The following is a 21,741-nucleotide window of genomic DNA, read 5'->3' on the forward strand; positions in this document are numbered from 1 at the left end:
GCGAGCGGCGGCCAGACCCAGGCCGACCCCGGGGTGCGCGGCTTCCGCCTGTGCGGGGCCGCTCCGCGACGAGCACCCCCGGGGGCAGGGACTGAGGGGGTATCGAGTAAGGCACAGGTACAGTGTGAGCAGCGAAGTGTGTTTCCATCAGAGGTTGCTGGTGTGGACTTTGCCTCCCTGGGGCTCACCCAAATCCCTGGGTCTCTGTTTTAGATTTAGTTACAGCAAATCTGATGGGAGTTACGTGAGAGCCGACTGCTCTGGTGGAAGGGTACTGAAATCAGCCCCTCCCTGAGTGACCCATTACAGAAATACCTTTCCAAGGGCTCAAATGAGTTATCAGTATGGACTCACATGGATTTCCGTCCTCAAGGTTGTTAAACTCCTATAAGAATTTGTGAGCTGTTAGCTGCTGCCTCTTTCCATCAAGTGATTGCCCTAGTCTGGATTTGAATCATCTTCACATAAAGGGCTTGAACCATCTCTACAAGATGCTGAAGAAAAAACACCCTTCCCTGTTCATCTGCAACATTATTATGTTTGCAGATGAGATCTAACTATTCAGTCAAAAAATTACTGAAGAATTATAAATACAGCTGAGGAAATGCAGTTGTGATGCACTTCATGCACTAGGACACTTCTTTAATCCTAATCTCCATTTCACCAGTCATGCCCTCTGATGGTTCCCAAATGCTGATAATATTTTTGTTCCCAAATTACTTTTTCTCAATTCACATTTAATAGCTTGACTTTCCTTTTTTTTTTCCTAATTGTGATACATAATACCCTTTCTTTGGCATCTTTCTCTTTTCCAACCTCCCTCCCTTTCTAATTCCATTTCTTCCGAAAGCTACTGCTGAGTCCAAATGACTTTTACATTTGAAATGCTAAATCAAATTCCTCTAACATTATAGTAGATCTCAGGTGTAGTATTAGAAACTTGCATTAGCTCGTGAGATTCTGCATACATTAGCTTTACTGTTTCACTTCTGTGTTGATTCTGTGACAGGACTGGAATCAGACGTGGTACACAAACACCCCGAGATTTACCTGGTGCTTTGAGAGTACAGTCATTGCTTGGATCCCTTGTGCTTATCTTTGGATCTGTTTTCCTTTCTACTACTTTTATCTTCGACACAAAACCAAAGGCTATATCAGGATGTCCCACATCTTCAAAGCCAAAATGGTAAGGGTGGAGGATGGGTTTGATCCTAACATTATAACAACATTGTTGCAGAACTCAGTTTTTCTATATGATCAACTCTTTTCTGATGATCCATCTTTGTGTTTGCTTTGACATTTACTGACTCAGGTGAAGTCTGGTCAGTATAAATCAAGTAAAATTTTAGGATGAACTGGCATAAAAGCATCTCCCCTCTAGTTGCATTTGGTTCCTGCTACTTCCTGTAATGCTGTCTGTCCCAAACCTGCTTTTCCACCTCTACAATCTTACTGCCTAGGCTGCTTAGAGCACTCAGTTCAGTAGATTGTCCCATCATCATTTCAGTCCATTTCAACATGTGTTTGCTGCCTCTGACCCAGGTCCTTGGATTCATCCTGGTAATACTGTGTTTTACTAATGTCTTCTTCATCCTGTGGGAGATAAGCCAAGGAATTCCACGGGCTCCAGCGTTCCTCATTAGCCCTGCTGTGGTGGGAATCACAATGGTAATTCTTCCTTTATTTTGTCTGCATGTCGCCCAGCTTAACCATGTGGTTAGCATAAACACAGTGTGCAATGTGGTTTGGTTTAGAATAAAATGGGATTCCTGTTCAACCTAAATGCCTGTCTTCCCCTCCTGTCATTGCATCTTCATAGCCTAGATCCTCCCACTTGTAATTTTATTACATACCCTTTCTGGAGAGACATTCTTGAGTGCAAAATTGCACATAATGCTTTTCAGTTTTAGCCTTTTAGGAACAATACTGGAACTCTGAATACCTTGAAATGTTTCAGCTAGATCTGATTTTTCCTTATTGTATTTGTAATTTGATAGTAATGTTTGGCATTCCATGACCAGCTATTTATTTGGAGAAATTTGTACTTTCCTGCAGATCCTTGCCATGTTCCTTACCCAAGTAGAAAGAATGGTGGGCACCCAGTCTTCAGGCATCCTGTTGATTTACTGGCTGCTCTCATTCATGGCTGCAGTTGTGATGTTTAGTTCCAAAGTCCAACATGCCCTGGAAAAAGTAAGTGAAATCACATATCTTTAACTTGCAGGGGTATGAAGTCTCTAAACAGGGCACTTTTGCTTCATTGACTGTGAGGTGGAGAACTCCTCTCTTAAAATATGTGCCAAGAAAAATGATTAATGACACTTGTCATCTCTATCCATGGTATCCCTTTCAATGTAGACAATGTAGTTTTCTGAGAGTCTGTTGGACTTCATCTATGTATAAAGCAAAAGGAACATGAACACTGTCACTAAAAACTGGCCATACAACAGATTTTGTATGAGCATAAATACGCTCTATTATACATTTTTATTATTCGGGTATTTGTGGTGAATGTTTATTTGTGGAGAAGTGCTGGCTGGGTTTACACATCTGACACTTCATCATAAGTGGCTATTTTCCTCAAGTGAACAGCTGTACCTTTCCATCACAACAAGGAGCAGACACAAGCTTATGTTACCTGCATGTTTAAGTAATAGCGGAAAAATATGCGGCCACTAAACAAAAGACAGCTGGGAGCTTGCTTGTTCCTGCTGTGTTGAATGATACTTGAGCTGCAGGTCTTTTGCAGAAGTAACACTTTGCCACTTCCTGCTACCAAAATACAGCTCCAAAACCGATCTTCTTCCTTGTTTTTTTCTTCTCTTTCCCATTCACAAAATCAATTCCAGCACCCTTCATGGAGCCCCTCAGACACACCGTTTATAATAAAACATGGCAAGTGTTTTATTATATATATCAACAGCTTCTATCCATTAGAGCATCCAAGTTTCCTTGAATAATGCTGCAGTGTGGATGTCTGACTTGACTAGAGTGCTATGAAGTCTTGTAATAAAAACCATCACTATAAACAAGACGTGTCCATTATTTAGTATTTTCTCATATTCCAATTTCAGGAGTTATCTATTTAAGTAGTTCTACATAACTAACAGTTTAAAATGCACCTCATGCTTTGAACCAAAACTCAGAGCTTATGGCTAGTAGAACAGAAGTTACCGTTCTCGGTTGATTTCATGTGAAGGTTCTTGCCTCATTCTCAACAGTATTTTGTCTCTTAGGGCTTCCTGGAAGACCGTTTCCACCACATTACAACTTACCTTTATGCTAGCCTGGTGCTAGGAGAACTTGTGCTATTCTGCTTAGTTGATCACCCTCCCTTCTTCTCCAAAGCTGTCAACAATCCTGTAAGTATAATATAGCTTTTCATGATGCATTGCTTCATTGCTCAAACAGGAAGTTAAATTTATGGGGATATGCAGGAACATGAGTATCTTGGAGATACAAGATGCATCATTCTGTGTAAAGGTTGGCAGTTTTAAAAGGTAACCAGCAGAATTTTGGATAACAGTACTGTCTCTCAATGTATGTTTTGAAAAACTAAACCCCTCTTCTATCCATACTCATCTTTATTTTCATTGAAATGAGTAGGTAGGGCTCACATTACTTCCCCATGCTCTCCTGTGCAGCAGTATTCTGTTTGAGGTACGAGTATGGCAGAGCTCTGTGATTCAGAAAATCAATGTCTTGGAGTATGTATGAAGAATGATATTCTTTGTTCCTCCAGCTAAGACATTATTCAAAGTCTCATTCTCCAAAATCCCCTGATCCCGTTGATCCTCCACAATACTTTTACACTGTCAGGGTCAATGAATGGGGTGTGTGTAACTTTGATTGCTTTTTCTGGGGAAGCACAGAAGGGAATTACATTTATCTGGTGCAAACCCTTTTCTGTATATAAATATCACCCATGTTTTTCCTCCCATCAGAATCAGTGTCCAGAAGCCAGCAGCTCTTTTCTTTCCAAAATCACATACTGGTGGTTCTCTGGGTAAGAAAAAGATGTGGTTTTGTTAGAATATCAGAAAAAAAAACCAAAAACCAAAAAAACTCCAAACAAACAAGCAGTGTAGGAGAGGGTGTAGAGAGCCAGTAGGAAATATCTCAGCCTCTGAATTAGTTTCTGCAGTAAGGATTTAAAATTCTTTCTCTGGGGACCTAAGGTGTTGTCACAACATCAAATTATGAAGAATTAACGTACTTTTCTCAAAGTAGTTTAAAACACAAATTTGTGATTCTAGATAATTCTCTTCCCCCTTCCAGCTACCCTTCCAGTACCCTCCCAATCTTGAAACAGACCTCAGCAATCTCAAAAGATCACTGTACAGCAACCACAGCCCTATCTTGCCTGCAGACCTTCCCATAACAAATGCTAGGCAATGGGAAAATAGTGAGGCCCAGCCTGCTGCTTAGGAATCAGAAGTAAAATGATTACATACCTTGGGTCTAATGTCTGCTATGATAAGAGCTCATCTGCGTTTCACTGAGCCACAGAATAAATTAAACTGAACTTTGTCCCCCACTGCCCAAGACCCAACTCTCAATATGGACTAGAAATCGGGGCTTGCTTGCAAATCCTCACTGTATTCACGGAACATAGCATAGGGATTTGAAGCAAAACTGCTGTTCCTGAACATTTATATTTATTCTGGGAAAGGACAGCCCTGAGTAGTGTTTTATATATGTAGGTCCCGGTGTGCTCACTATTGGTGCACTAACTTAAAGCCCACCTGTTTTGAAAATGTTACAAGGACCACAAATCCTTCTGTGCTTACCTTACAGCAGTCTGTGTGTTCTCCAGGCTCCTCTGGAAAGGCTGTCAGCAGTCCTTGGGGGTGGATGACTTGTGGCCAGTGAGGAAAGAGGAATCCTCTGAAGAAATTATTTCCTGGGCTGAAAGAGAGTGGAAGAAGTGTCGTAGCAGAACCCAGCAGTGAGTACTTGATCTAGAGAATGTGTCATGGCTCAGCTGGACAGTTTCTCTCTTGCCTCTAGATGATACAAGCAAATATGCTCACTGGTGCTGGTGTGCCATCTCAGAACAGGCTCTAAGCCCCTCCGTTCCTCACGGAGTGCTAGACAGACTGCTTCAGCATATATTCAGTCTCTGAACGTAAGCTCTGCTAGGTGCTTCCTATCTGGACAATGCAGTAGTTGAAAGAATCAATCCCACTGAATTATTTGTCCATTAAACAAGAAGCAGAAAAGGATAGCATATATAAAAAAAGTAACCCTCTATGAAAACCTGGGGATCTTAAATCTTCAGTGGGTGAGTGCTCAGTGAGTTCGTTTGTGCAAAGTCTGATTTTAAGTGTTGAAATCTGCTGGAGAACATCCTTCCATTCCTGGAGGCACAGAATTGTAATTTTTTTGTGAGAGGGATCATTTTTTTTCTGAGCATTTTTACTGGACGTGGCATGAAACCCAGTGTGAGATATTAGTCATTTTTGAAAGCACAGGATTCCCAAGCTTTCTCCAGTTGTGATTAGTTTTCTCATTGCTTCTTTCTTTAGAAAAATTGAGTCTGCTGCATTTAAAAAGGGTCAGAAGAGTGAAACTGGCATAGCAAAAGCTGAAGAGACGGAAGTTCTACTCCAGTCAGAGCAAAGTCAGAGCTGGCCCTTAGTGAAAGTGTTTTGGAGCATGTTTGGAACCTATTTCCTTCTCGGCACTGTCTGCTTAGTTATTTGTGATGTCTTCTTGTTCTCCATCCCAAAGTTACTGAGGTATGCATGTATTTGTAATGTGTTTCTGTGACGTGCAAGATTGATGTGCATAAGCTCGGACAGAGATGTCTGTGTTCCAGCAGTGGAAAGAACAGGCTGCACTGAGCTTTTTGACAGCTTTACTTGATTAAGAGTGAGTTATTTGATGGTTCATACCACATCATTTGCACAGGCTGTCAGCCACATGCTGTAGTCTTAAGTCTTCATGTCCCCTGCCTAATTCTAAAGAGCACAGCTGTGCATCCTACACATCTTAAATAGCTCCTTTAGTCAGTTGACATATGCTTTGTGGATTGTGTTGGTACAACACCAATGTGAGTTACAGTATATTTTCAAGGGCAAAATCACTTTTAAGTCATTAACAGAAGTTCTGGAAATGTCAATGACTTCCTTAGATTATGGCTTTCAATTTGCATATTACTGACAAATTCATAAAATTCAGGAGCCATCCTTAATACTGAAAATGAGGTCTCCCCTGAGAGGATGTTGAGATCAGAAATTGCTTCCAAACCAAGAATGGCTCAATGTCAAAAATCAGGATAGTATATAATACAGGATACTCAGTGGGGTTTTTTTTCCAGTTTTTCTCCTATTTTACTGATAAATATCAGACAGAAAGAATACACAAAAATCCCTGGCATTTCTGCATTTTTGTGTGTCTGATATTCCATCAGTTCTACATGGATTTATCAACATTTTGCTCCTGTCTTGCAGCCTTTTCCTGGAGTTCATTGAAGATCAAGAAGCACCTACCTGGCATGGCTACTTCTATGCATTCAGCATGTTCTTTTTGGCTTGTCTCCAGACTCTGTTCGAACAACGATACATGTACGTGTGCCTTGTTCTGGGGTTGAGACTGAGAACTGCAGTAACAGGGCTTGTGTACAGGAAGGTGAGTCTGTAGCTTCCTTTCATCTTCATTCTTTTCTAGCTCTGTGTTGTTAGTTATATTGTTGGTACATTGTTCTTAACAGTATCAGAGGAGATGTTGTCAGAAACTGCTTTTGGGATGTAACTCTGTGCTATATTCATCTCTGAACCCTATGTGGGGGAAATGTTATTACTTATTTTTCAGATCTTACCTTCAGAAAAAGCCAAAAAAAAGGAAAGAGGAAAAAGCAACATAAACTTCCTTACGCTGTAGATTATGGTTGGGGAAAGGAGTAAATTCTTCATCTTAAAGTGAAGTCATATCCCAAGCAGCAGCATGTTTTCAGTACCTAGGATTTGGCATTTTCCCCCCTTGCTTTTGTTTTTTTCCTTCTTTGTTTATAAGGAAAAGAAAGTTGTTTCATTTTTGGACCAAAGCTACTGTTTGATGATGCCTTTGATTTCTTCTTTACCATGTCTAGATCCTAGTTATGTCAAATGCATCAAGGAAAGCAGCAACAGTAGGTGAAATAGTTAATCTGGTGTCTGTTGATGTCCAAAAGCTAATGGATCTGATTATCTATTTTAATGGGACTTGGCTTGCTCCTATTCGGATCATCATCTGCTTTGTCTTCTTGTGGCAGGTAAAATATTATGACAGTACTTATCAATCCCTTTCTATTCTAGGTATCAAAGGAAAAATGAGTTTTCAAAATTCTGCGTAGAGCAAAATTTTCTCAGCAGCATAAAGCACTATTTCTTAGAACCTGTTTTTGGCAGCTCACCAAATGGAAGTGTGAGCACTATAGACACAGATGATTACCAGGAAGTTTGCAGAAGCCTTTGAGACCTTTCTTTGCTACCCAGGGTGGACTGTGTCTCATGTCTGGCAGGATACTATGATGCTGGAAAATTAGTAGCCATGGTATAGGCTGTTGGAAAAGGATCATCCCTTTTCTAGTAACGTTGACAAGTTGAATGTGGTTGCATGTGGCTGGAGCATAATTATTTGTATAATTATAATTATTCACAGACCATTTGTGTAGGCAATACTTTTATCTCTCTAGGTATACCAGCACTCACCTCTCCAGCAAACGTAAGCCATCTGATGCAACTAAACCGTTTTTGATATGTAAGTCATTATAAGCCCTGGTATCCAAGACCTGTCCCAAGAGTACATGGCACAGTATAATTCTACCATTTCATCTCACTAGTTGATGTGAATTCCGACCGGCTGGGTTGTTTGTGCTGCAAGAATAGTTTGTTGTGGGTTTGTTTTTTGAGCAAAGGCTGGGTTTTGTTTTGGGTCACTTACTTAGGCCAGTCACAAGATGTCCTCCTTAAAACATCCAAGAACAGATTGGAAGAAGAAATTACTTGAATTGCCAGCTGTGCTTCTGGATCTCTTTCAACACTCCTCTAGTTCCTAAAAGGGTAACAAATAAATTCAGCAGAACATGATGACATAAGTTACCCTAGCTGGAGGGTTAACAATCCAGAGTGCTTAGGAAGCACAATTCCTAGGAAAGGCAAAAGCAAGATTAGAGTAAACCCTTAGCCATGAGGGATGTTAGGCATAAATTCAAGTAAGGCAGACGGTAAGCAGGAGAAATGTAGAACAGTAATTTCTAGTAATCACTGGAAGTTCTTCCTCTTTCATTTTCTCTCCTGGCAGCTTCTTGGGCCATCTGCCTTGACTTCAATTGTGGTATTCCTTTTTCTTTTGCCTCTGAATTTTGTGATCACAAAGAAGAGGAGTCAGTTTCAGGTACATTTTGCTTGATAAAAATGAAGTGGTTTACTGACTTGAATTATGTGATGGCTTAATATTTATTATTCATGCTTATCATGGATTCGAAGCCCGCAGTGGTTCTTAAAGTTTACAGTAAGCTCTTGCATGTTCAGTCTTTTACCTGGTTTGCTACCTTGTCTGTGGTTTATATGAATTGCCAGAAAAATAGAGCTCTGAAGAAGAAAAACAAAGTATTTCCCAGCCTGGAAGATCATGAATAAAAACAGTATACACAGCTCAACTGCGGGGAAATTTATTCAGGTTTCATAGGCAGGAACAAGGTGCTTTTTTTTCAGAATAATTGCATTGTTAAACATTGAACCTATTAAATGATAAAACTCAAATATTTATTACAGGAGACCCAGATGAAACATAAAGATGAGCGAGCCAAACTCACTAGTGCCTTTCTCAGTGACATTAAAGTAATCAAACTGTATGGCTGGGAGAAAACCTTCATGGAGAAAGTGCTTGGTATCCGGAAGCAAGAACTTCAGGCCCTAAAAAGATCTCAGATTCTTTTCTCAGCATCTCTAGCTTCTTTCCATTCATCAACTTTCCTGGTGAGTGGTTCACTTTCCTATATAAAACATGCACTGTTACTTCCATTTCTCTTTGCACTCCTGCCTGCACAAATTTTTCATGTGGGACAGTTAAAGATAGTATCTGCCTGGAGCATTGGTGGTCTCACAGGAGTTGCTGAGTCCCAGTGGAATAAGCCACACAGATGTTTGCACTGTCATAACAGTTCCATGGACAAGTCATCTCGTCTGGCAGTGTGTTCCAGGCAGACTGAGCCTGCTGTGCAAGAGCCACCTGAAGACCTCATGGCACAGTCAGTAGCTACGCAGGCCACTTTTGCACTTGCTGTTGCAACTCAGCTATGTGTGTTTTCAATGGGAAATGGCTGTGCTTTTACCCTGGTCTGGTTGCAGCACCAAAACTTATATGTCAAATGATCAATCTTGGTTTCATCACCAACATCCAAGACCTTTGCCTATGATACTTGCAGGACAGGTACTGTGTATATGTGCGATACTGTGGATTTAACTGAATGGGTTCCAAAGTCTTTAGGGAGGGGCATACCACCCTTGAACTATTCTCTTCCTTGTCTGAAGCAAATGGTTTACTTTTCCTTTTCTTCCTTTCAGATTGCATTTGTCATGTTTGCTGTGTACACCCTGGTCGATAACACACATGTCCTGGATGCTCAGAAAGCCTTTGTGTCTATAACACTGATCAACATTCTCAACACTGCGCACTCCTTCCTGCCATTCTCCATAAATGCTACTGTTCAGGTTAACTGCAGGCTGTGTTCCTTTTCCTTTGGCCATAAGTGGGTTTCTTACATATCACCATTAACAGGTGAACGTTGGGATTTCTTAGGGCTCTGAATGTCAGCTATTTAATTGCTATTATGAAACAGTGAAGTGCAAGGACTTACAGCTAAAGGTACTTTGTAATAATGGTTTTTCAGAATGGCTTCACATATTAACAAAATAGTCAGCAGGAATAGCTCTTAAGTCTTTCAGAGCCAATCATAAGCACCATTAGATCTCAGAAGTGCTTCTAGTTCTGTTTTTAATCATAGAAATCAGAATAGATGAGCAAAATCTATGGTAGATCAGTGGAAACCCTGCTAGCACAGGTCAGAGAGAAAAGCAAGTCATTGTCCAGGAAGAAATTATGAAATTCATTTCCCTCTTGCACCCCAAGAAGACTGTCATAACTTTTCACATACAGGAGCAATCACTGGAAAGATTGCAGGATGAATTGGAGAAAAAAGCACCAGTTTTCACTGTGTGAACATAAGGGAATATGCAGGGAAGAATATGGGTTTTTGCTAAGCCAGGTGGAAATAATGCCAGTTGACATAAGAGTGAGCTGCATTTGTCCATCTAAGCCTACAGCATCTGCAACATAGCACTTAACCAGCATTCTAAGTGGATCTTCAAGTTGAGTCTTCACTTTGGGTTTTAGCTGCCTTTCCATTCTAAACCTTACTCTTTTGTATGCTTCTTCATTTCAGGCCAAAGTTTCTTTAAACCGCTTAGCAGCTTTTCTGAATCTGGAAGAACTGAGTCCTGAAAGCTCAAGCAGAAATACTTCTGACTGTGGTGAGTTTTTGTCTTCTGAGAGGAATAGCTTCCATTGATCAGCTTCCACTCTTAGGATGCCTACCATAGTCATAAGAGAAAAATATTTGCCCCTTACTGTCACTTTATCTCTTAGGCTCAATTATTTACAATGATGAAATCTAATCTGGTAATTAACTCCTTTTCATACTTAAGGTTCATTTTATGTAATATAAGTACACACTGAAACATTCACATAAATAGGAGTGTATCTGTATCTACTTTTGCATTTACAAGTGTTCTTTCTATTTCTCCTCATATTTCAGCACAGGCAAGTATCACCATAAGAAATGGGACTTTTTGCTGGAGCAAAGACATTTCTCCTTGTCTTAGAAGGTACAGACCTTCCATTAGTCACCTCAATTCTGTAGGTCAGGGTGGATGCTGAATGAACTAATTCCTTGGGGCCTCAGTGTGAAATATCTAAAGAATTCTGAGTTTGCTTCGTATTTAACATTGAATTCTGAAAATTGTGAAGTCAGACAGAACGTAATCTTACTTTTATGCTTGAAAGCACATAAATAGGATGGTTCCTGTATCTGGATACTGCCTTAATATACAGACTATTTTCTTTACACAATTTTCTTGTCCAAATATGAAATTACAGCAATTTAAGTCAAAAAAGTAGGATGCAGATGTTATATATGACATTACTACATGCTTATTTCAAAAGGCATTGCCATTTTAGAGAAGAAACAGTGTTGAAAAGTTCTGATCAGGAGTGTTTCACATCCAGTGCTTTGGGCTAGCTGATCTCCATAGTGGTGATCAGGGTTTTAAACTCACATGGGGATGCAGATGAAGACTTTCTGATTGGAGGCATCTTTGAAGGGATGACTCCTGCTGCAAAATCTCAACGTGATGGAAGGCTAACCCTGTGCAAGTGAGGCCTCAAGTATGAAATTAGGGGGTTTTAATTGGTACATTTTAATTGCTACAAGACAATAGCAAGAATTTTGGTGATTTTCTTTTCAGAAATTGTATCTAAATTGTATCAATTCAGAAATTGTATCTAAAAAGAAATTGTATCTAAAATTTCTTATCAACTAATCTTTTCTCATTAGAATAGATCTTACCATGACTCAAGGCTCCTTGCTTGCTGTGGTTGGCCAGGTGGGTGCTGGAAAGTCCTCCTTACTGTCAGCCTTACTTGGTGAGCTGGAGACGGTGGATGGCTGCCTGAGTGTGAAGGTAAATTTTCCCCTGAGCATTTGCTTCTAATTAGACTGTCTGCAGGAACAGTGAGATATTAACCAAGACGTCAGGTACTGGATGAATTTTAACAGAGGCAGTATGTAGCAGTCCACATTTAATTATCTGAAGGTGCTTAAGACTTCTCAGATTAGCCTGGCTCTTAAGAATGGGAATCAAATTCCATTTCCCACTCTAACAGTGAACTGGAGTGGCGTCCTGGTAAACCACATGTACTTGCACCTCCGTTTCTTCCTCTGTAAGATCATGAGAGTGCAGAGTCATGTTTTGTAAAGCCCTCCAATTCCAGATTTCTATAAATCTAATTGGGAGAGTTTTTCTTCAAAGACAGGTTCCCACAGTGTCAAGCGGAGCTTATGAAACAGACTTAACATTGTTCCACTTCCATTTTTACAGGACACTGTAGCTTATGTCCCCCAGCAAGCGTGGATACAAAATGCTTCCGTGGAAGACAATATTCTCTTTGGGAAAGAGATGGATGAAACATGGTTCAATACAGTGATAGATGCTTGTGCACTGCAACCTGATTTGGAGAGCTTTCCTGCAGGGTGGAAGAGTGAAATAGGAGAGAAGGTACTGGCTTAGGTTGATATTTTGGCCAGCTTTTCCATGAGTAGCTACAACTCTGGGTGTCCTGCAGAACACCTACAAAAGCACTAAACTTGGAGGAGGCAGGTTCTCAGTAATTTCTGAGAAGTCAGGCCATGATTTAACGGAGTCTGAAGCCCACCTCCTGACAGTTAACCTACCTAGAGATACAAGAGATGCTTCAGACAAAAAACAGCAAGTCCAGGTCATTCCTGGATCCTTTTTTGCAGGAGAGTGGAGTTGCTCAAGAAAATCTGTCTCTGCATCTCAAAAGCACTATTTGGATAGAAGGAGGAAGGAAGGGAGGGAGGTGCACTGATATAAAAATAAGGAAGTCATAAAACTACAAATGGAGCCAACAATTGGCAAATATGCTGTAGCTTTGGAATAAAGAGTCTCAATGCATTTTTACAGGGAATAAATATATCTGGAGGGCAGAAGCAAAGAGTGAATCTTGCTCGTGCTGTGTACCAGAAGGCTTCAATTTACCTGCTCGATGATCCCCTCTCAGCTGTTGATGCCCATGTTGGACAGCACATTTTTGAACACGTTCTTGGACCCAGTGGCTTACTGAAAGACACGGTATGTTTTAAATCCTGCACTTTAAAAGGTGGTACAATGTATCTAATTAACAGGGCCTCAAAACATTTCCAGTAAGTTGGGTCACTCACTTTTTTGCTACAGGCAGCAGGTACTGCTGTTAGCAACAGGGAAATGGATAACCTCTGCTGTCCATACAGCACATGGAAGTCCCGCAGTGAATCTCACCTAGGAGGAGGAAGACTGAAAAGTTCGGTTTTCTGGAAGGACTGTCTTTATCCTCATGCAAACCACATGCCTAGTTCCAGCCTTAACTTCTACAGCAAGTTTATAGTTCTTTGGTCCTCCAATGACATCCTATTCCCTTTTTGAGATTTACTTCTAGTATAGTTAGGAATAGCTGACTGATCTCTTCCAGCTCATTGTATCTTATCCTGGTGTCTAATCCCATCACTTTTGAATAGTTCAGTGGCACTATTACAGTTCTCATCACCCAGATACTCATCACTCAAACTTCAGTATTAAAATCTTAAGCACTTCCATTCTTTTTTGCATTGGTTGCATTTTGTTGTTCTTTGGTATTTCTCTGCTGTCAAGCAATCTGGATAATAAATGTGGTTATATGAGAAGGGAGGCAAGAGCAGCTCTGTTTGCTTCATGGTATAAATTGCCTACAAATACTTGATTCAGTTTCACATTGTAAAAGGAAAACAGGTAATTTCTTTCACAGAAAGTCCAATTAAAACAGGTATGTCTGATTACAAATACCTTTCTCTTCATGTGGATTGTTCGCAAGTGTCAGAATATAATTATTGTATTGAAACAGAAAGACTGGCAAAAAAAAAAGAAAAAGGTAGCAGACTTAAACAGTACTCAAAGGGCTAGCCTGGGACTTCAGGTTTCAGCTCCTATCCTCACTCTTCACTGTGTATGACACAAAGCAAGTTGATTCCACCCCTCCAATCACAAGTTCGGTACTTTCAAAATGGGCTCAAAGCTGTGCTGCAAAGATAAGCTTTATCAAAAAGACAGTCAGAAGTACTAGGAATAACAGAAGTATCTCCCAGTTAGCAAAAATCACACTAAATCCATGTCTTTCTTCAGAAGGCAGCTGACTGACACAGCTCAAGTGAGCAGAGGAACACCAGAACAATTGTAACTGTTCCCTGTTTATTCAGACTCGTGTGCTGGTGACTCACACAATCAACATTTTGCCTCAAGTGGATAACATTGTTTTCCTGGTGGATGGAACAATCTCAGAAATTGGTTCCTACCAAGAACTTCTACAGAGAAATGGGGCCTTTGCAGAATTCCTTCATTCACACATTACTGCAGAAGAGAAGGCAGGCACTGGTTTTCCAGGTAACCCGAATGAGTCGCTATCATTCTTCCTAGGTCTATCATTCAACTGTTTCCTTAGTAATATACTGGGGGAGAAGAGGTGTCTGCTGCTGTTCACAGCTGGGAAGAGGAAAAAGAGAATAAAACTGGAAAAGACATTCTTAAATTTGGGGGGTTTTATGGACATTTAAAGCCAAGATCCCATCACAGTAAGCTGTCACTTTGGGGAAAAGTATGCTTGTCAAGTTAGACTGACTCATCACCTTAAAACTGGTTCTTGAATAAACAGTTCCATCTTAGACAACAGCCATGCAGTAAACAGAATTACCCACTGCATGTGCTATTCTTCAAGCCTCACCTTGATAATTCTACCCTTAGAAACAACTCTTTGTAATGAATCTTCGTATTACCACTCTTTCAAAGGCTATACAGTGCAAAACAGGATTCTGAAGCATTTTTTTTAAAAGCATTTATTTCACAGATGTAGGAGACACCAAAGGCACCATCACCTCTAGAAATGGTTCATTGCAGGAGAAGCTCTTTAGGTAAGCTTGAAATTGTCTCAGATACTGAAAAACTTGCTCCAAAAGTTCCTACAAGCCTACATGGAGGCTCTTACTGATATAATACAAGTTTGGGATTGATCTGTAAATTAATAATAAGAGCAAATTAGCAAAGATCAAGAATAGATAAGAAACTGCTCTTGAATGTGGAGGTTGACTAACATGTTCTCCATATTTCACAAGGAGCCAGAGTTTGCTCCAGAGCTCACATACAAGGCATGTTGATACATTTTCTTGCTGTTCTCTTCCCAGTGAAGCTGTAAGGTCTGACTCATCTTAAACTAGCCATGCCTACTGAATGCTTTAAGCCTCTGCTTGTTAATAGCTTGGCAGAGCCCAGTCCCTGTGACAAGTGTGGACAATGGTTGGAGTCACTCTGGAGGACCCTGAAAACTGCAGCCCTCAAAATAGGCACAGTTACAGAGGTGGATGGGTAAAGTAGATCCAGCTTTAAAATACTCATTGCTTTGGCTAAAAATTGAAAGGATTTTTGTTTTCTTTGTTAAGTGACAATTCAGTCAAATCTTCTGCTATGGGAAGAAAAACCACTCCTGTAAGTCAAGACTCTACCACTGCTGCAGCCACCAAAGGAAGATTAACCAAGGATGAAAAAACTCAGCATGGCAGGGTAAGCAAAGCACCTTCCTATAAAGGCAAAGACACATACCATGGGTTCATTACTGACCACTCACAGCAGGCAGGTCAGCTCACTGCCTAAGTTAAACTCCAGAGAAGTCAGCTGAGCTATACAAGTTTGCCCTCTAAGTGAGACACAGTCATTTCAGCATTATTTTACATAGCAACTTCTTTGCAAACTGTATCTCATCTGGATGCCTTGATCCAAGCACCAGTACCAAAACAGAAATAATGCACGTACATTGCAGAGCACATTATGGAAATGAGAGGGAAATGTTTCACTCTAGGTTCATACTTCGATTTATGCAGCCTACCTGAAGGCAACAGGCTTACCACTGTGTATGTACATCATTCTGTTGTTCACGTGTCAGCAAGTGGTGTCATTTTTTCGTGGTTACTGGCTCAGCATGTGGACAGGTGACCCTATTCACAACGGGACACAACAGCACACAGAGCTGAGAGTTGGAGTCTTCGGTGCACTAGGAGTCGTTCAAGGTTCGTTTAACTCGCTCACCTAGCTCTCTGTGTTTCCATCTCCCTTTCCCATATCTAGGATGTTTGCTCAGAACATAAACAAATTCATACCCGTGGGCTTTTAGCCTCCCAGGCTTTTGGCACCAGCCCTAAAGGTTTGGCATGGGTCCTAAAACTACAGGCTCTGACGCACAGAGAGGATTTCTAAGGGATCTGAACAATATTTCCAGTGTTACTGCCTGAGATTCTGCTTCATGGTATGCCAGAAGTGTTCTCCTGTGCCCTTCAGCAGACCATGATCAATAGTGTCTTCCTCTATATTTCCTGCTGAAACTAAATGACCTGAGCCCTTAAAAAACATTCATCAGTGGAAGAACTACAGCATCCTTATTTTTCTTTCCTGCCCCCTTGTATCCAATATCTGGATATCTTTCTTCCTCTTACTGTCTCCATTCTTCCAATATAAATTAATCATATCAAAGTGCAAGCATGGTGGCTCTTTTCCATGCTGGACTAAATCTCGGCTTAGGTCTTTTGAGTGTAAAAGAGAGAGGAAAAGAGGAACTTGTGGAATTCTACATCTCTTTAAGTCTTTCTCTTTTAAAATGACCACAATTCTTTTGGTTACTCTTAAAAAAGAAATCAAAAAAATCACTTGTTTCAGGACAGAAATCAAATCTGGAAAAATCTCAGCCCAAGTGAAAAAAGATAAAAAATTTTTTTAACACGTTGAAACAAGTGGGAAGGGTTTGGTACCTTTTTGTGTAACTGAATCCATAGGCAGGAAATCTGAGATTCTGAGTAATTCAGTGTAATTCCAGCCAAGCTCATTTTGTGAAGAATAAAGAATTTATCCTGCATGTTTAAGTTGCTGAATCCATGGTCCCTATCAAGCTTACTCAGAAGGTCTTCTGCCCCACTGTAACTACCCTATTGGAAAGAGTAGTTTACGCTGCAGCTATGAGGCTTGGCTTAATTAGTATCAAAGAGAAAGTCAGCTCCTTTCACTAGTACAGTATTCACAGTACTAAGTGAAAAGTGTGATATTGCAAAGGAGAACTCCAAGGTGAGTTTGTTCTGTGGTTTAATTCTATCCCAGCCAAAACCAGGACACCTAGCAATAATGATTATTTTTGATATTGCAGCCCTTGGCAGATTTGCCTCCACAGCAGCAGTCCTTCTAGGTGGCGTGTTAGCATCGCAGAAGCTCTTTCTGCAGTTGCTGAGGAACGTTGCTAGATCTCCAATGGTCTTCTTTGAACAAACACCCATTGGAAACTTGCTGAACCGCTTCTCCAGAGAAATGGATGCTATCGATTCTGTCATTCCTGACAAGCTGAAGTCCTTGCTGGGATTCTTGTTCAACTTGCTGGAGATCTACCTTGTGATTATAGTGGCTACACCGAAGGCAGCAATGGCCATAGTGCCCTTGACTCTTCTTTATGCTGCATTCCAGGTAGGAGGAGCTCAAGAGAGATACACAGACAGGAGAAGCTGAAGCAGCATAGCCATGTCCCTGCAAAATGCCTCCTTTTATTTCTTAGGAGTGGAGACATGCAGAAACTAGTTTCATCACCTCAAAATGCATCTGAAGAAGAGCAGTGTCCATGGCTCTTTCCACATCACCTCAGGCTTCCAAAGCATCCCAGAGACCTCACAAAGAGGCTTGTGCTTTTCCAGTACCCAGATCAGACCCTACCTAGAGTTATATTCCTTGTCTCCATTAGTGGAAATGCAGTCATATAAGGACCAAAAGCATTTTGTCTTTCCTCAAGAATTCCTACACTGCTTTTTCATATATCCATGTATGCCATGCAGCTCCCCCACTGGGCTCTGAAATGCTTTACCAGCTAAGACTGACAGAAGGACAAGTAAGGGTGCAAGTATGCCTCTGTTCTCCATCAAGCAAAGAGCTGGTCTGCAGGAGAAAGTCAGTGTCAGTGTAGAGGCTTTGCGAGTTCAGAGTACCCTGGCTTCTCTGCATTAACTAACCACAGGGTTATTCTTCATATTATTATTGTTATTAATATTATTAATTATTAACGTTATTATAGGACATAACACAGGCAGAATCACTACCTCATCTTTTAAGGCCATCTCTTACCTGCATGTTAGGTTTTATAACACTAGTATAGTATGTACTGTTGCACATGTTGAAGCCTTCCCAAATTTTCTGTGGGGCACCTCCATGGAAGTCATAAGCCTTCTAATCACTTTCCACTTCCCTTTGTACCAGCACTTCTACGTTGTCACCTCCTGCCAGCTGAGACGCATAGAGGCAGCCAGCAGGTCACCCATCTACTCCCACATTTCAGAAACCTTCCAGGGGAGCAGTGTGATCCGTGCTTACAAGGACCAGGAGAGGTTTATTTTGAAAAGCAATTTCCTAGTGGATGAGAATCAGCGAATATGCTTCCCTGGAGCAGTTGCTGACAGGTACAAATCTGTAGTGGGAAAAAAATATATGGATATATTACTCTAATGGCCTTGGTGTGTGGAGATATGAGGCCTCTAGTATATGCAGAACCCAGCAGACAAAGCTATCAGCAATTGGTCACAAAACAAATGAGTACCAGCAGGAGTAAGTTGTTACACCAGCTCATCCAAGAAACTGTGTGCTGGCTCCGCTCATCCGAAAGACCTTGGAGAAAATCCTAACAAGACCACAAGCTAACTAGTTTAGGCAGATTGTAGCCATTCTAGAGCTCCAGGGTAGCTGGATAAGAGCATCCAGGGCATGACAAGCTTTGTGGAGCATCCTGTACCCCAGCAGCTCCACAAGTGTTTTGCAAAGTAAACACAGATTCTGTTGGGAGAAGGGAGGAGGGCATCCAGCAACAGCCCTGTACTCTCCTTCTCTTGCAGGTGGCTTGCTACAAACCTGGAGCTTCTAGGCAATGGCATCGTGTTGTTTGCAGCACTATTTGCAGCAATGGGCAGGACATATCTTAGTCCAGGAACTGCTGGCTTCTCCATTTCATATGCTCTTCAGGTAACTCAATGTTAAAATAATGCCATGCTTGCCTTTTAGCAAAAGCAACTTGCATTTTAATTTCTGCTGCCATTTAATTTCTAAGAAATCATTAATTATTTCTGTGGCTTGCTAGATGCCTCCTCCTACCAAAGCCTGCTGTCACTGCTGAAACCCAGAGCATCTGTTGCACATGGCCCCTTAGAGAATGAACCTCATAAACGCATGCACCAGCCATCTTTTTCCTCCTGTACCTGAACTCACACGAAAGTCTCAGCATATTCTGAGCAACTGGAGCAAGGACTTCAGCATCTGTCTGTCCTGCTTGTAGACTAGGTACACAGTAGCCTAAGAAACAGCTACACTTTCTTTTAGCATCCAAGTAGTAGCATATCCTTCTCTAGAAACTGTCTGAGAAGAAGATATGGGGGGAATTGGCTAGATTCTTCAAACACAGCTTTACAAACTTTCACAGGGATCCATGGCTATTTTTTAGCCTTTTAAGGGATGATTTCTGAAGTAATTAGCTGATAAGGAGGTCTTCATAAATAAACACTAAGACAAAGTACCAGGTACCGTGGAAACACAGGTCAAGACTTATTTTATCTGCCCTAATGCTTCTGTTTATTTCTGCTAGATAACCGGTGTTCTGAACTGGATGGTGCGCTCCTGGACAGAAATAGAGAACAACATTGTTTCTGTGGAGAGAGTGAGAGAATACTTGAGGACTCCTAAGGAGGTAGCTAATCAACTATTGTCCTTACTAGCAGAGGTCCAAATGGGTGCAAACTAAACAAGTAACTTCCCTATTCCACCTGGACAAACTCTGCAGTTTTCCCCTTCTAAAAGGCCAGTTATGTTTCCCTTCAAGAAAGGGATACAAAAAAGGCATTTGGTTTTTATCCAACTGACTAGATTTGTTTTATAACCTCTGATCATCATTATTTCCTTAAGAGTTAAACATTAGATTGCCATTAAAATAGCTTCACTTGGTAACACTCATGGAATGAGCTGTATTTTCTGCCCATATTTGGACTATTTATTGTGCGAATTCAGATGCAACCTTCTGATAACTGATGGTTGCTAGATAGCCTTTTAGCCACTAGAAGTCTCCAGTGCAATCATTTCTATTCTGTAATCATTAAAATTACTTCTCCATATGCTGCCCTGAGACCCTATTAAAGGAGACTTTCAAGGTCCTGTTCACAGGGCCATATAAATCTTTTCTTATTGAACCACTCAAAATGTCAGAACTCTGACATGCAAACAAATGTTTATCCCCATTTTCAGTTAAGACAATTGGCATCTTTGTATAAGGTCAACATTTGCAATATGAAAGTTAGAGGCCTTTTTCTCTGGTGAAAACAGTAAACAGATTGGGGGAATTTGGCACAGATGTCTTCATAAGCTGCTTGTTTCAGTATGGCTACTTGATTTGGTAATCCAAACCAGCTTTATACATTGCTGTTTGTTTTCATCTATTTAGGCACCCTGGACTCTGAATGACAAACTTCAAGGTCAGGTTTGGCTCACTGAAGGAAGAATTGAATTTAGAAACTACAGTTTGCGATACAGGCCAAATTTGGAGTTAGCACTGAAGCATGTCAATCTAATCATTAAAGGGCAAGAGAAGGTAAGCAAAGCCACTTGGTTCAGAAGAGCTACAAAGTATGAGCAGTGCTTTGCAGTGATCAGATCTGGGTAGATAGAGTCCCTGCCCTGCACCAAGGTACAGTAAAGTATGAGCCCATGTATTGCACTGCACACCTCTCCTAGTATGAAGTAGTGTTTCCAGGATTGTTGCATATATACGTGCAACAATCTTCTGTGTGAAGTTTCATTTCTCAGAAGGTTAGTAGTTACACAGCAAAGGAATTTCACTTTTTAAATCAAGGCCCTGTTCTAGCTGCTAAGTCTTATAGTTACTCTTCCCATCAAAACCTTTCAAGATTGCTTTTCATACAAAACAATTACAACTAGACTATGTGAATCTTGAGCAGCCCTGAAGATCTCATCCATGCAAAGCTATCTCTTCAAAAGGCCAAGAGGAACTACATGACAGGTCTGTCCAACTTTGGAAAACTCTCAGTATCAAAACTGAAAGGTTTCTGTTGCTCTTTACAGATTGGCATAACCGGAAGAACAGGAGCTGGGAAATCTACTCTTGCTGTGGGATTGCTGCGATTAGTGGAAGCTGCAGAAGGAGAGATCCTAATTGACGGACTAGATATTGCTCAACTAGGTCTCCATGACCTTAGATCCAAGATAACTGTCATTCCCCAGGTATGAAATTAATTTCCAAAATGCTTCAGCAGTGTTGTAGGTCTTAGCACCTAAGAAAAATTTATAAAGATTCTCTGAGAGAAGGAACATTTGGAAATTTCAAAGTTGGAAATAACCTCTATGCCACCCTAGTCTCCTGTTCAATGTAACATTAGCTGCAGATTTGCACGCAGCAAGGAAAACTGGGGAGCTCGTTTTTGTAACTCATTTCAGGAGTTGTTTGTACTGTCTCTGTGTTCAGGATCCAGTGTTGTTTTCTGGCTCTCTAAGAATGAATCTTGACCCATTAAACCAGTACACTGATGCAGACATCTGGACAGCTTTGGAACTGACTCAGCTCAAGAACTTCGTTGCAGATTTGCCAGATCAGTTGGAATATATGTGCACTGACCAAGGGGAAAACCTAAGGTACCTTATCTGCAGAAAGACAGTGGCAGGGCAGTGCTAGCCCATAGTCTAGGAGAACATGGAGCTAGCGGGACAAGGAGTCCAAGTCATGAAAAAAGAAAATGGTACCCAGACAGCAAATTGCTGCATTACTGTTCTGTTTAGCAGCATGAAATCAAGTCACAAGACATCAAGTGGAAGACCTCTGATA

General features: G+C 40.9%; 1 protein-coding gene across 1 annotated transcript in view; it reads left to right on the forward strand.

Annotated features, from left to right (window-relative positions):
* The window catches only part of ABCC6 (ATP binding cassette subfamily C member 6), a gene marked incomplete at its 5' end in the record, with an annotated part of 29,042 nt that overhangs the window by 142 nt on the left and 7,159 nt on the right, over window positions 1-21,741 (forward strand). The window contains 27 exons of the mRNA XM_080618139.1: window positions 1,010-1,186; window positions 1,543-1,668; window positions 2,056-2,193; window positions 3,237-3,362; window positions 3,945-4,006; window positions 4,817-4,948; window positions 5,529-5,741; window positions 6,456-6,633; window positions 7,094-7,255; window positions 8,287-8,379; window positions 8,760-8,963; window positions 9,552-9,698; window positions 10,430-10,517; window positions 10,802-10,871; window positions 11,600-11,726; window positions 12,144-12,320; window positions 12,750-12,917; window positions 14,054-14,390; window positions 15,253-15,407; window positions 15,703-15,910; window positions 17,035-17,345; window positions 18,126-18,325; window positions 18,755-18,881; window positions 19,498-19,599; window positions 20,347-20,493; window positions 20,985-21,143; window positions 21,385-21,551. Coding sequence (XP_080474265.1) covers window positions 1,010-1,186; window positions 1,543-1,668; window positions 2,056-2,193; window positions 3,237-3,362; window positions 3,945-4,006; window positions 4,817-4,948; window positions 5,529-5,741; window positions 6,456-6,633; window positions 7,094-7,255; window positions 8,287-8,379; window positions 8,760-8,963; window positions 9,552-9,698; window positions 10,430-10,517; window positions 10,802-10,871; window positions 11,600-11,726; window positions 12,144-12,320; window positions 12,750-12,917; window positions 14,054-14,390; window positions 15,253-15,407; window positions 15,703-15,910; window positions 17,035-17,345; window positions 18,126-18,325; window positions 18,755-18,881; window positions 19,498-19,599; window positions 20,347-20,493; window positions 20,985-21,143; window positions 21,385-21,551 — 4,301 coding nt within the window. The remainder of the gene's footprint in view (window positions 1-1,009; window positions 1,187-1,542; window positions 1,669-2,055; window positions 2,194-3,236; window positions 3,363-3,944; window positions 4,007-4,816; window positions 4,949-5,528; window positions 5,742-6,455; window positions 6,634-7,093; window positions 7,256-8,286; window positions 8,380-8,759; window positions 8,964-9,551; window positions 9,699-10,429; window positions 10,518-10,801; window positions 10,872-11,599; window positions 11,727-12,143; window positions 12,321-12,749; window positions 12,918-14,053; window positions 14,391-15,252; window positions 15,408-15,702; window positions 15,911-17,034; window positions 17,346-18,125; window positions 18,326-18,754; window positions 18,882-19,497; window positions 19,600-20,346; window positions 20,494-20,984; window positions 21,144-21,384; window positions 21,552-21,741) is intronic.

Source organism: Psittacula echo (assembly GCF_963264785.1).
Source record: "Psittacula echo genome assembly, chromosome: 5".
NCBI lineage: Eukaryota > Metazoa > Chordata > Aves > Psittaciformes > Psittacidae > Psittacula > Psittacula echo.